The sequence below is a fragment of the Paroedura picta genome, chromosome 1 (genome assembly GCF_049243985.1).
Source record: "Paroedura picta isolate Pp20150507F chromosome 1, Ppicta_v3.0, whole genome shotgun sequence".
NCBI lineage: Eukaryota > Metazoa > Chordata > Lepidosauria > Squamata > Gekkonidae > Paroedura > Paroedura picta.
The window spans coordinates 54068963-54082496 of record NC_135369.1 but is presented as its reverse complement, the minus strand read 5'-3'; the positions used below and the strand labels follow the sequence as shown (position 1 = coordinate 54082496).

At 44.0% G+C, this 13534-nt stretch overlaps 1 protein-coding gene across 2 annotated transcripts in view; it reads left to right on the top strand.

Moving 5' to 3' along the window:
• Window positions 1-1648: 1648 nt before the first annotated feature.
• Window positions 1649-13534, top strand: part of PACC1 (proton activated chloride channel 1) — a 32447-nt gene continuing 20561 nt past the window's right edge. Inside the window, exons 1-4 of one of the 2 annotated variants that reach the window (XM_077338715.1) lie at window positions 1649-1936; window positions 10781-10871; window positions 11360-11557; window positions 13058-13212. In XM_077338715.1, coding sequence (XP_077194830.1) covers window positions 1901-1936; window positions 10781-10871; window positions 11360-11557; window positions 13058-13212 — 480 coding nt within the window. In that variant the 5' untranslated portion in view covers window positions 1649-1900. Of the gene's footprint in view, window positions 1937-10780; window positions 10872-11359; window positions 11558-13057; window positions 13213-13534 lie in introns of those variants that run through there. The other variant, XM_077338724.1, reaches the window with a different exon arrangement.

The following is a 13534-nucleotide window of genomic DNA, read 5'->3' as shown; positions in this document are numbered from 1 at the left end:
GACCTCAATGTGGCTTATTTGGTTTTTATTCATTGGCAGCCTTAACTGGAGTTGTTAAACTGCAAGTTGTTAAAAACCTGTTATATGTTTTTAAATTGTTGTTATATTTATATTTTTTAGAAAATGTTATTTATGTTGTAAGCCACCCTGAGTTCCACAAGTCACATTTGGGTGACTGAGGCAAGGTCAAATGATCCCCTCATTCTTAATAGTAAAAATATAATACACTGACTGACAATATGCTGTCTCAGACTAGTACTCTCCCCCCTCCCAAATGGCTGACAAAGGCAGACTGCATCTAGCAACAACCACCTTTGTCTGTGCTTTACCTCAATGATCTTCTGCCTTTCTGGACCTGGGAATCCTTTTATATTGGAATTGCAACTCATCTCCAGACAATAGAAATCAGTTCCCCTGGCAAAAAGGGCTATTTTGGAAAGAGGACTGTATGACACCATACATTCACTAGCGGAAAAGCCCATTGTAAAACAATACAATAAGCTCTGGCCTCTCCCCCACCTGGGTAGCCCAGCTGAGGCTTGGCAAGGCTGCGGTGGGGCTGCTCAAGGTGAGCGTGAATTCTGGTGGGCACTCTGTACCTCCTGTACCTCCATATTACCCAGGCAGCTCCGCCGAGGCCTGGCAAGGCTGCAGAGGGGTTGCTTGGGCCAGGAGCTGCCTTTCCTGACTGCTGCCTCTTCATGCAGCTGGAAGGGGGAGGGGAAGGCACAACTGGCATCCTGTGAGGCGGATAGGGCTAAGAGCTCTGAGAGAACTGCTCTGTGAGAACAGCTTTAACAGAACTGTGACTAGCCCAAGGTCACCCAGCTGATTGCATGTGGAAGAGTGAGGAATTAAACCAGACTCCCCAGATGAGAGGCCACTACTCTTAACTGCTACACCAAGTAAGCAAGCAAGTGATTACCCAACAATTTGGATCCATTAGAATGTTATTATAACATTAGTGACGGTGATGGCAAGTCAATGAAATCTTAATTACGTAGGGATGCCTGTTCCTGGGTGGGACCTGAGGATCCCTTGGAAGTATAGTTCATCTCCAGAGATCAGTTCCCCGGGGGGAAATGGCTACTTTGGAGGGAGGACTCATAGCACTATACTCCACTGAGGTCCCTCTGTGCCCCAAGCCTTGTCTAAGCATAGCTCCATCCCAGAGTCTCCAGGTATTCCCCAACCCATAGCTGACAACCATAATTTGAAGTGATGAATCAATTTAAACATCAAGGATTTTGAACTGCAATGGACGACACAACAAGTGGCCTCTTTAGAAGAGGCATTCCTTCTGTTACAGAAGAAGGAATGCCTCTTCTCAGACTGAACCAACATTTGCAAATTTCTTTTTAAAACGGGGGACACTTTTTGTACTATCAAAAGGTTTTAATCATTCTAGCCACCAACTGACTAAATATTGTAGCCCTAATTTTTAACATTTCCCCCCTCTAATTATCGAACAATTTTAATTGGAGAGTTGACACGATTTTATCTTTCTGCGCTAAGCGCTTCCATGGCTCCACTGAGTTTCTGTTTCGAAGTCTAGTTCATCAGTCGCCTTCAGTCCGGAAAACTACATTTCCCAGCGTGCTTTTCCCTTCGACCCCGCTTGTCCGGCCTACATGTCGTATAACCGATTATTCAGGCTCAGAAGCCGTGAAATGGAGTTGGTTAGCGGTACCTTGAGTGGAGAGGAGAGAGGTGTGCGCTTGCGCGGAACTTTGTTTGCTTCCCTTCGGAGAACATGTACATTTTATGATGGAGGGGATGTGCAGCTTCCGCGCCTCCTTCGCTGACTGACTTCTGTTTAGCCCGCGGCTGCGGGCACCTGCCCTGAGCTTCTTCGGCTGCTACGTCCAGCTCTTGCCCCCACGTTGTCCTCGCAGATGCCATGCTTAGGCAGGACGTCTCGACATCCTACGAGGAGGTAACCGGGGAGCGCGCGGGGAGGCGGGGGGCAAAGTTGTTGGAGCTGGAGCACTTCTTAAGCCTTATCGCCCGGGTTTTATGGCTTGCGGAACAACCGAGAAAGTGCGCTTTGCGGTTGTGGCTTCACTTTCAAGCCCGACACGGGCAGCCGGGTCCTGCGCGCGCCCAGCCACCTAGAGAAGCGGCCCCACATTTTGTTGGGAGCGAACGCTGTGTGTGGAATAAAGCCGCGATCCCACGCACATTTTACTGGGCAGTGCGGAATCTTCGGTGTGCCTTTCAGTTGAACCTGCATAGGGTCGGATGGTCTGAATCGGACATTGTGCCCTGCCCCAAGTAGGCAGGCATTTTCCTACAGCGGCTACAGTTCTAACAGGGGAGCAAAATTCAGCAAAATACGCAATAGTATTTCATCCTATATTAGCCCCCCCCCCCCCATCTTTAAAGAGCTCTACAATGCTTAATTTATTATTCTGCGAAGTATCCTGGAATCCAGTTGGATCCTTGAGTCTCCATGGGGAATTCTTAGTCTGACAAAGAGAGCTTGCACTCGAAAACTCACACCTTGAATAAATCTTTGTTGGTCTTAAAGGTGCTACCGGACTCTGATTTTATCTGGCTTTGTTGTCGTCCTTGTAACGCTTGGAGCATGCCGCAGTTTCAGAGACAAGTTGCCTTGAAACTTTTGCTTGCTTACCTGAACAGTTGGACCAGGAACTGGTCCTGAAACTCACTGGATAACCAGTTTAACTGATTTTACAGGGCATTTCTGCACAGTGGCCAAAGTGACGAGACACCTTCCACCTGTGACAGCAGAATAGTGAATCACACTATAAATCCCCTCCACACTGTAAAGCCTCCCTGTCACGTCTTCCTCTTCCCAAATGCTGCGCAAGCAGCAAACACGAAACAAAACCACAGCCAGCCAGCAGAGGGCACGGCGAAGGCGGCAGATTCTCTCCCCCCCCATTGCAAACAACATAATTCTCTTTTTAGGTGTTCTTACCTAAGTGCATCCTTCCTGTCCTCTTCCGTCCGCAGACCCCTGTCCCTTCTGTTGCTCTCTTTCCCCCCAGTCCGCTGCTCAGCCAGTCCATGCCCCAGTCCATGCTCAGCACAGTTGCCCTAGATGCCTTCTCTCCCTCCCCAACACGTCATACACTGAGTGGTACACTGGCAGTGTGGAGGCAACACCTGGTATGCAAGGTACTCAGAGAGGGAGGGAACGTGTCCGGGCCAACTGTGTACTGGCATGGACTGGCGGAGCAGTGGGTTGGGGGGGGGGGAGAGAACAGCAGAAGGGATGGGAGTCTGCAGACTGAGGAGGACGGGAAGGATGCATTTTGGTAGGAAAACCTAAAAAAAGAATTATGCTGTTTGCAATGGTGGTGGTGAGGAATCTGCTGCCTTCACTAGGCAAGGAATGGAGGGAGGAGGGCAGGACATAGGCTACAGCATGTTTCCCCTCCAAACCTTTCCAGGAGGTGAATCCACTTTGTGCAATTCCAGCAGTCACGGGTTAAAATGGTGGAAATCGTGAGCCAGCTGTTGGCAGAAGGCAGCGTCATCTAGAAGGGCTGGAATATGCTGCCTGCCTTCACGGGCTGGGAGGCTACATACCTGGCATGTGGAAATGCCCACAGAGTTCTTGTGAAGGAAAAGGAGGAAGAGGGAACCATCTGTGCTTCTTAAATGAAGAGAAGGATAAGAGCACACTAAGTACATAAATGTCTTAGTTCATATGATATCAAATAGGAAAGGGAGGAAATTGGGGCAAGGGAGATCTGAGACTAAACTTAGAATATTCAGAACAGTGGGTGTATAGTTGTAGGTGCTTGGTGCAGGGACTTCATGAGATTGATTGTAGCGATATGTTATCTCAGTGCTAGGGTTTTGTTGCACCACGTTTCCATATCAGTGTACCAGCTACTGCAAGTAATCTTATCTTTTCTTCTCCTGGAGAGCTGCAGCAAATACTGGATACGCTTGCATCCAAATACTTGCTGCCACCTTAATCTTGGCCTTGGGAACACTGACAAGTTTGCCAGTTTGTAATCCAGGGTGCTTTCTGCATCTACAACTTAATTTTGATTTTTCCTGAACTGAAGCTGGTATCCCTTTAATTCAAATCCTGCTTGCATCCTGTTCTGCACTCTGCACTTTGTCGGAGGTAGCTGATCCATGTTGCAGTTTGAAGCCTATAAGCCATATAGAAAGGGTTCTCTGATAGGGGTTTTTAAAGAAAGAAATGCAATGTTTCATTAGACTTGTTTTTTTTGTTTTTTAGGAATTCAACTGTGCCATGTTCCTTTAATTTAAAAAAAATCAATTGCCAAGAAAAGAGCAGAGCACAACTTCTCCCAAGCATCTGCTCACAAAAGACTGTGGGATGGGCATGCATTTCTCAGATAAAATGGAGAAAATCCACTCTTGGATATCCCAGGGGAAAAGTGGATTGGCTCTGTGGTCAACATCAGAAAACCGGTGCAGATGGGGGGGGGGGGAAGAAACGCAAACCCACCCAAGCGGAATGCATCATGAGGTGCAGAAGTTTTTTTAAACCCAACTGAATGAACTTCAAAAGCGCAATGCATAACTGACCCAGTAAAACAATACTCATGTTCATTAATACAGCTTCTGTTTTGATATTCATCAATGAAGATCAACAGTATGTTTCACATTTTCAAAGTGAGTTACGTAGTGTAGACTCTCCCCATTGTCTTACATCAGTCATAGCAAAGGTTCAATAAGGTTTAATTGGATGGGCGTGCCCCCCTCCCCATTTTATCTTCACAACAACAGAGACAAGAACTCAGCGTACGCTGTGTCCAGTAATCTATGCAGCCTTGAATACTGTATCACTATGTTCTTCCTGGATCTACAACACCCACACACACATACATACAGCAAAAAGCCAGAGCTGTACAGGAGTGAGTTTAGGCATCTTTTAAAAAATTTGCATTGTTTGTTGGATGTATTCCATCTTATTTTGTGGCACCATAAGAACGAAGTTTGAGTCTAGTGGCATCTTTAAGATGAACAAAGTTTTATTCTGGGTATAAGCTTTCATATGCATGCACGCTTCTTCAGATACACTGAAACAGAAGATGCCAGTCATTACATATAAGTCAAAAATAGGGAGTGTGGTGCCAGGAAGGGCTAATTAGAGCTGCATAAGTCACTGCGCAATACATGTAGCTAAGGCTAAATTAATGCAATTGGTAAGACCTTAAAGACGAACTAATCTAGAAATGAATTTTCTGAACACTTTATTTGATGTCTAGTCACTCTGACAGGAATTGTTAACTGAAACACAGTGTCTCACAACATCCCACTATGCAAGTACACATTGAATCAAAGCATCTTAGATACATCTCTAGGCAAACCTCTACAGTTTTCTTGCATTGTTCTGAAGAACTTTCTTGCTGACCTTTTTTACATTAATCCAAGTGTTCCCCTGAAGGTGTGCATGCAGAGGATGGATAGACATCTGATGGAGAGGCTGAATCTGTGAAGGTTCAAGGGGGTGGCAGGTTACAGAGGATGAGCGATAGGGCTGTGAGTGTCCTGCATAGCACAGGGGGTTGGACTAGATGACCCAGGAGGTCCCTTCCAACTCTATGATTCTATGATTCACACTGTTGCACAAAACCAAAACCTTTTGACACATGGATAAATGTCCAGATAACCAAATGCATTGGGGTCTTCTTTAGTGGTCTAGTATTTAAATGCACTCATGTGATGTAATGGGGACTATAAGGTGGTAAACAATATGATTGGAAAGGCTCCCACACTATGAAAAGTATCCAAATATATCTCTTGGAACCCCCCAATTAGAATATTTATTCTTCAAAATGCCACTCTTGTCCTCTCTAAGCCTGAGTGTATGCTAATAAATAAATAAGTGTACGTATGTACTATGTATGTATGTACGTGTCTAATGGAATGTAGTGAAAAAGTGAAATGTAGTGAAAATGTGATGACATTGGGGGTTTGAAAATTGTTTGGTTATCTGGTATCAAAAGGTTTTGGATTTGTGCAATAGTGTGTGATCGATGTTGACTTTTTAAAGTTTTATATGTGCACATGTATTGAAATAAATCAAGAAAACGAAGATCATGGCATCTGGCCCTCTCAATTCCTGGCAAATAGATGGGGAAGAAATGGAGATAGTGACAGATTTTATTTTCCTGGGCTCCAAGATCACGGCAGATGGGGACTGCAGCAAAGAAATTAAAAGACGCTTGCTCCTGGGGAGGAAAGCTATGGCAAATCTAGACAGCATCCTAAAAAGCAGAGACATCACCCTGCCAACAAAAGTGTGGTTAGTCAAGGCTATGGTCTTCCCAGTTGCAATGTATGGCTGGGAAAGTTGGACCATAAGGAAGGTTGAGCGTCAAAGAATTGAGGCTTTTGAACTCTGGTGCTGGAGAAGACTCTTGTGAGTCCCTTGGACTGCAAGGCGAACAAACCGGTCAGTCCTAGAGGAGATCAGCCCTGCCTGCTCCTTAGAAGGCCAGATCCTGAAGATGAAACTCAAATACTTTGGCCACTTCATGAGAAGGAAGGACTCTCTGGAGAAGAGCCTAATGCTGGGAGCGATCGAGGGTAAAAGAAGAAGGGGACAACAGAGAATGAGGTGGCTGGATGGAGTCACTGAAGCAGTAGGTGCAAACGTAAATGGACTCCGGGGAATGGTAGAGGACAGGAAGGCCTGGAGGATCATTGTCCAAGGGGTCGTGATGGGTCGGACACGACTTCGCACCTAACAACAACAATTGAAATAAATATTTGCATTTTAAAATTTAATACTTATTCTGCTGCTGCTTTTAGGTTCCTAGCTTGTGTAGGCCGGTGGGTTACTTTGTTCCCTCTTTTGTTGTTTCAAGTTTCTTTGGTTGCCCAGAAAATACAGTCTCTGACTTGGTGCAAAAGATGCATTTATTCTAAAGAAAGAAAGTGAACCTGACAAGTACCAACTAGTTTGTGATGTGTCACCAACATTTGTGCCTGTCTCTGTCAACCTGTCAGGAACAACTGATAGGTCATCTTGAACTCCAATGAATGTTTATTGAGTGAACAAGAGCATGGCTACAGCAGGTATTCCTGGCTTTAAAAAGCACACAGATTAGACGAAAACAACTTTTCTAAACAAACCACATACTAAATAAGTTTTCTAGGCCAGCCCATTGGTGACATCCTGTGACAGGTGTAAATATCAGTGACACATTACAAACTAGATGATACCTGGGTGGGCTTAATGGGGATTTTCCCTTGGTTCCCAGGCTGAGCATAGACCTTATCAGATTCCCAGTGTACTTAACAGGCCTTGACCAGAGAGCAGGCCTTGCCATCCCCATGGCAACCATCTGATGGAATGCAGTGTCTTCGATGGCTAAATACATGGCTATGAATAAATTAAGAAATATGACTATAAGGGTATGCAGCTAACTTGTAAATGAAACAACCATTGCTATATGAGGTAAGGTATGCATGTAAAGAAGTAGAGTTGGTTCTTATATGCCGCCTTTGTCTACCAGGAATTTCAAAGCAGTTTACAATTGCCTTCCCTCTCCCCACAACAGACACCTTGTGAGGTAGGTGAGGCTGAAAGAACCCTGATATTACTACTTAGTCAAAACAGCTTTATCAGTGCTGTGGTGAGCCCAAGGTCACCAGCTGGCTGCATGTAGAGGAGCACAGAATCAAACCTGGTTCACCAGATTAGAAGTATGTGCTTCTAACCACTATACCAAGCTGGCTATCTAACCACTATCTAACAGAAGTAAATCAAAGCACAAACAGCCAAATTAAAAATGCTGAATATCATTAACCTTAAAGAACTACTTCTTATAACCCTGTATGTTTCCTGTTACCTTAGTATGTTCCTGATTACCCTGGGTTTGTTCTCAATGAGGTGGTCAAAATGCGCCTAGCTATACTATTCAAGCTGCAGATGAGGATTAATGGCTAAATGCTCTTCAATACCAACCCCCCCCACACACACACATACACACTTTCTTCTTACTCCAAAAAGCAGATGTCAGTGGGAGCTGTCTTCCTGATCTCCCCTTCTCTCTGTGCACAGAATTTTATTTTATGGAAAAGCATTTAGCCATGTAAGCTTCAACTTGCTTTCCAAAGTGATATGGACTAGTCCTGTCTTTCCTAGGATTCTGGCCCTGCTTGGTTGCCTTTTTATAAGTAAACGATATGATCAGGAGCTCTGCAAAATGTATTGGTTCTAGTGGTTCTGCTTGGTTCTGACTATAGAATTTAAATGGTTTCTTGGCCTCAATCCTTTTCTAACCTTTACAGGGCCTGGGGCGTTGGTTGATATCCAAGTATGCCCCTCACTCCTCATATTGTGGAAGAGTCAAGTTCAGAAAACAAAGCTTTTTATTGTAAGAAATATTTTTAAAAACCTTCCCCAGAAGAAATGAAAGAAAAAGGATGTAAAAGCTATGATCTGTAGGATTGTTTGAGAAAGCCCAGAGAAGAAGGAATGTAGAAGAAAAGAACAAAAGGAAGACAAATCTTTTGTGACATGCCTACAATTATGTTCCTTCAGTTCTTGGATCTGATGCTGTGCAGCATGTAGGGATAATAGTCTATCTAATGTGACAAGCTGGTGACATTGACAAAAATGTCCTGGCAGATTAGGCCCTGGGCTTTGTGTGATGAAAGAAGGAAGCATCTGGTCTGCATTGCTGCTTTGAAAGGTGTTCAGTGGGGTGTTGTCTGGGGACATTGAGCTGAAGTATAATGAAACCATGTCCTGTGGATTTGGTTTGCTGTTTGTTTTGCAGCAAGCAGGGATCAAACAATTTATGCTGAACGAACACATGTTAAGAAACAGCAAGATTTCTTCTGATGAACGGGAAATTCCTCAAGGAGCAATCTTGCGATTTCCTTAATCTGAGCTCATCCCTATCTTTTTTCTTTTCCTTGGAAAGGAAGAGAGGGGAAATCAGCCTACACGTGTCTATGTCTGGTAATCAGGTACAGACAAACATAAACAGCACTGAAGAGCTGTGCTGAGTAAAAATAATTAAACCTTTTGCCTTTCTAGGTTTCAAATATTGTTCTAATATATTTTCTTCCATAATAATGAGGTCTAGAACCTTGCCACATCCACCCCCCCTTCCCCCCGTATACCAGGAATCCACTGGGGTGTTCCTGTGGGCAGAAATTACATACTGCTGGGTACAGTTTTCTTTCCTTCCCTCTTGTGCTGATACAGAAAGGAAAGGCAGTTGGGAGGAGATATTTTGGATTGCAGCAGCACAAGGGAGAATGTGAGAAATTTGCCCTCCTTGGGTTAAACCCATGAAAACTTTCTGCTGGATCCAAGTCCCTGTTTGTTTTTCCCCCCTTAACCAAAGCAAAATGAATGCAGATTCAAGAGTTTGCCATGCAAATCTGAGTCAAGGCCATAGTTCCTTATTCACGGCCCTGTGTCTACATCCATGAAGAGAGTCTCTAGGGTAAGATGATTTGTGTTGATAGTGTGTGAAGTCAATATGAATCTAGAAATGCATTGAGCTAATTAAATGGATCGGTGAGCCTTGATTATGCCTTCCTTTTCTGTTCCTTCTGCTGGAAAAGAAAGCAGAAGGAATGGCAGTGAGGGGCTTCACATCCTGAAAAAGGGGGCAGTCTAAGCACCGACACTGCTGAAGGCATGTGCACTATGAAGAATGAATGCACCAATAGTTACTAACAGGAGCCTTTATTTTGTTACCAAGAGAAGTCTTTGTACTGTTTTGGAACCACAGAGTGGTGCAGTGCTCTGGAATGACTGTGCATTGGCATGAAGCCATGTGGGCTACACACTAAAATTGCCAATGCAAACCTGGCATTTGTGTCGGGTGATGTTTGAAACTCTGTGAAACTTTGTGTCATTTTCATTTCGTACAGGAAACCTTTATCAGTCCCTTCTTCTGTCTTTTTGTAAGTCTGCTTTTGTGTATTTGGGGAGGGCTTTCCAGGCAGTGTACCATAGGAGACTCTGTGACTGGGGGAGTCTCTGGACCATAGCACATGGACATTTTAATCCAGGAGAAAGCAATCCTTCAATGAATTAGCAAGGAGGGTGAAGGCTGGTCTGTAAGGGTGATCATGTGAAAGCCAATGATCTCACTTCCATGGGGTATTTTCTTTACACAGCATCAAAAGCCTATAGAGTAGTAGTGGAATATGCAAGATCTGTAGTGTGCATGATTACACTGGATATGGGGAAAGTCCTGCAGGAGGCATCAGAAGAGATGTGTAGTTAGTATATTTAGGGCAGGAACTTTCTGATGTTTTTCAAATAATCTCTTCCAGCGTCCTGATTGGTTCAATAGGAAACTCCCTGCACCTTTGAGCACACTTCCTCCCTGCTTGCCTCCAGAACAGAAGACTGACTACAGACAACAATAAGATAGTTAGGTCTCTCGGTCTCTCTCCTTTCTACCCAAAGTTGTTTCTCTACACAATAAAACAATTTTATTCTTTTAAGCAGCTTGGTACTCTGCTCTTTCACATATTTAAACTCTGCAAACAACTAGTTCACTAGAGGGATCTCTCCTGCTGTGTTACTGCTAAGTATGGTTGGTGGTTAGCAGTGGCGTGGGAGAGGGGCAAACTGCTACTCCTTAGAGGAGCCTAACACAGAGACTGTTTCAAGTAGCCTCCCTATAATCCTATGACCTTGGACCTGAGTGAGTATTACTTGCCCAATTATTACTGAGTGAGTATTACTTCACCAAGCAACCAGTGGAAGTTGAGTAGGTGCAAGTGCAGTGCTCTGTCCATTCGGCCATTAAGTGAGGGTTCTGTATTTTTTGTTTGTTTGAAGCTTAATGAAGATATGGAGCAAGTAACTTCTGGCCTGATGGCAGGAACGGAAGAAGTGGATGAAGAAGATGGAAGCTCAACTATCCTTCCAGGTGAAGACTGCTGATCTAAAGGTTTCCAAGTGCTTGGTACTGTGATTCAATGAGTGCCTGGATGCCCTGATTTTTATTCATATATTTTGGTCTTGACAAGAGACAAGCAAGATAATGTCACTTCTCTGAGACCAGCAGATAGTAGACATGAAAGAATAACAGTGCCACGTGCAGGAAGGAGCAGATTGCAGAATGATTGTGAACGAGGCATGGCAGAGTCTCTCTTGAAATGCATTTTGGCTGTAATAGATCAGCAGCTTTGGGCACTTAAGCCCATTGGCTACTCTGTGTCCTGCTTTCTGTGCATATTGTTCTTTTTTATTAATTCAAAACATTTAAAAACAGCATTACAATTAAAAGCCACCCAGAGCAATTATCTTAAGGAGCCAAAAAAATTTGTAGGTGAAAGCAGGGTGGCATCTCACTATTATGGTTCTCACTTTTAAAAAATCTTGGATTTCTGACTTGGATGCATGTTTTCTTCCTAGACAGCAATAGCCCGTCAGTGCGTTTCAGCAAGTCCTGCCTGAAGAATGTCTTCTCAGTAATTCTCCTCTTCATTTATCTGCTGCTTATGGCTGTAGCAGTTTTCTTAGTCTACCAAACCATCACTGACTTCAAAGAAAAGCTCAAACACCCAGTCATGTCTGTTACTTACAAGGAAGTGCCTTCTTATGATGCTCCTGGTAAGACTAGAAGCTAAACTGCACATTTTGGTGGAAACCTTTGGAGATGCTCCATAAATGTTAACAGGTAGACACTTCTCTGTTGTTTGAGATTAGCATTGCTCAGGTAAGTACTATGTCAGGCTGCAGAGTTTATGCTTCATATATGGACACTTAAGCGCTGTTCCTGTAAACCAGTTGTCGCTTTCCCCCAGGCACCCTAGGACCTGTAGTTTTGTGGTGGTGCTAAAAATTCTATTAGAGGTCCCATGTTCCTTGGGCCGAAGCCATGACAATGAACAGAATTTGCCAGTTATGTGCCAAACACCCTTTATAAGACCAGTTTAGAGATGGTCAGTGGCCAGACAATGAAGAAGCTAGTAGATGTATATATTTGGTATACCATGTGACTCCATAAACATTGCTACAATTACCTTTTTATAGAATTTTAAAGTACATACAAATGTTGTGAAGGGGGGCGCTAATATGCCCATTTTTGTTTTGGAAAAAAATATTCATTACCATGCCTTTCAGGCCAAAGCAGATCCCTAAATCATCTCACAAAAACTGTAGTATCTGATAAGCAGTATAATATCAAGATACCCAAAATACTGAAATACCAGCAGAATAAAACCAGGCAAAATAACACACAGCAAGAGGAAGAATTAAGACTATCAAGTCGAAAGCTCTTCTGAACAGTATGGTCTTCAGCAAGTTTCACAGTGATAGGGTCAGAAGAGCTTCCTGGAGGAGGCAATTTCACACGCTTCATGCTGCCACCATATTTTGCCACCCACCAAATCTCTAAAGGCTGAAGGACGTAGAACAGGGTCTCTCCAAGTGATCTGAGTGCATGGATGGGCTCATGTTGGAGAAGGTGGTCCTTAGGTACACTGGTCTAAATTTCTTTAGTGTCATGTCACACACCAAAGGCAAATGAGTAGTTCTGCATATAAGAGCTGCCTTCTACCATCTGTCCTCCATTGGTGGATCTTGTAGGTTGTGAAAACAGCACAGCCACCTTTTCTTCTCTTTGCTAGTAATGATTTTCTGAAGTGAGGGGAGCAGAGAGACTAGTGAAAAGGGAGGAACACTGAGAAAAAATAATGTCAGCATGCAACATGGGTCCTGTTTTGCAAGTTGTGTCTTCTGTCTAGAAAGAGCAAAGCCTTGCAGTCTGTCGGGTCTTTAGTTTATCCAGCCCAGCACTGTCTGCTTTGCCTGGTCTGGGAGTGGCTATCTGCTTGCTGGCCTTTCCTGACCCTGTTTCACAAGATCAGGGGCTGAATTTTGTACCTCTGTGTGGAAAATGTGGTATTATTGACCAGTGGGACCTGTTCCATGTTCATTACTAGTATAGCTCTGGTACCCACAAGTCCCCAATAGTAGCCTCAGATTCTATCTCCAGAATTCCATAACATCTACTTTATGAAGTTGCCTGTAGTGTGATGGTGTGTGTGCTGCTCACAAAAGCCAGTAAGAAACGTAATCTTCCCCTTCTGTCATTTATCCCCACTACAGGCATTGCTCTCTATCCAGGGAAAGCTGAACTGCTGACCTGTAAGCATCATTACCATGATTATATTTTGCCTTTGGTCAACCCTGGTCATCCAGGAGGAATTGAGTGCACTACTCAGAGAGTCAACTACACAGATCCGTTTACTAATCAAACCATGGTAAGCGAAGAACCAAATTCCAAAGACAGCCTGTATGGCCCCTTCCAACTCTATGATTCTGTGAAGAGAGAACAATTCTGCTCCATCCTCTATATGGCAGGCTTTTAAATATTTGAAGATGGCTATCAAATCCCCCTCTCAGTCGTCTCCTCTCCAGGCTAAACAGACCAAGCTCCCCCAAATCTTTCCTCATATGTCTTGGTCTCCAAACTCCTCACCATCTTTGTTGCACTCCTCTGGACACACTCCAGTTTGTCTACATCCCTCTTAAACTGTGGTGCCCAAAACTGAACACAGTACTCCAAGTGAGGCCGAACCAGAG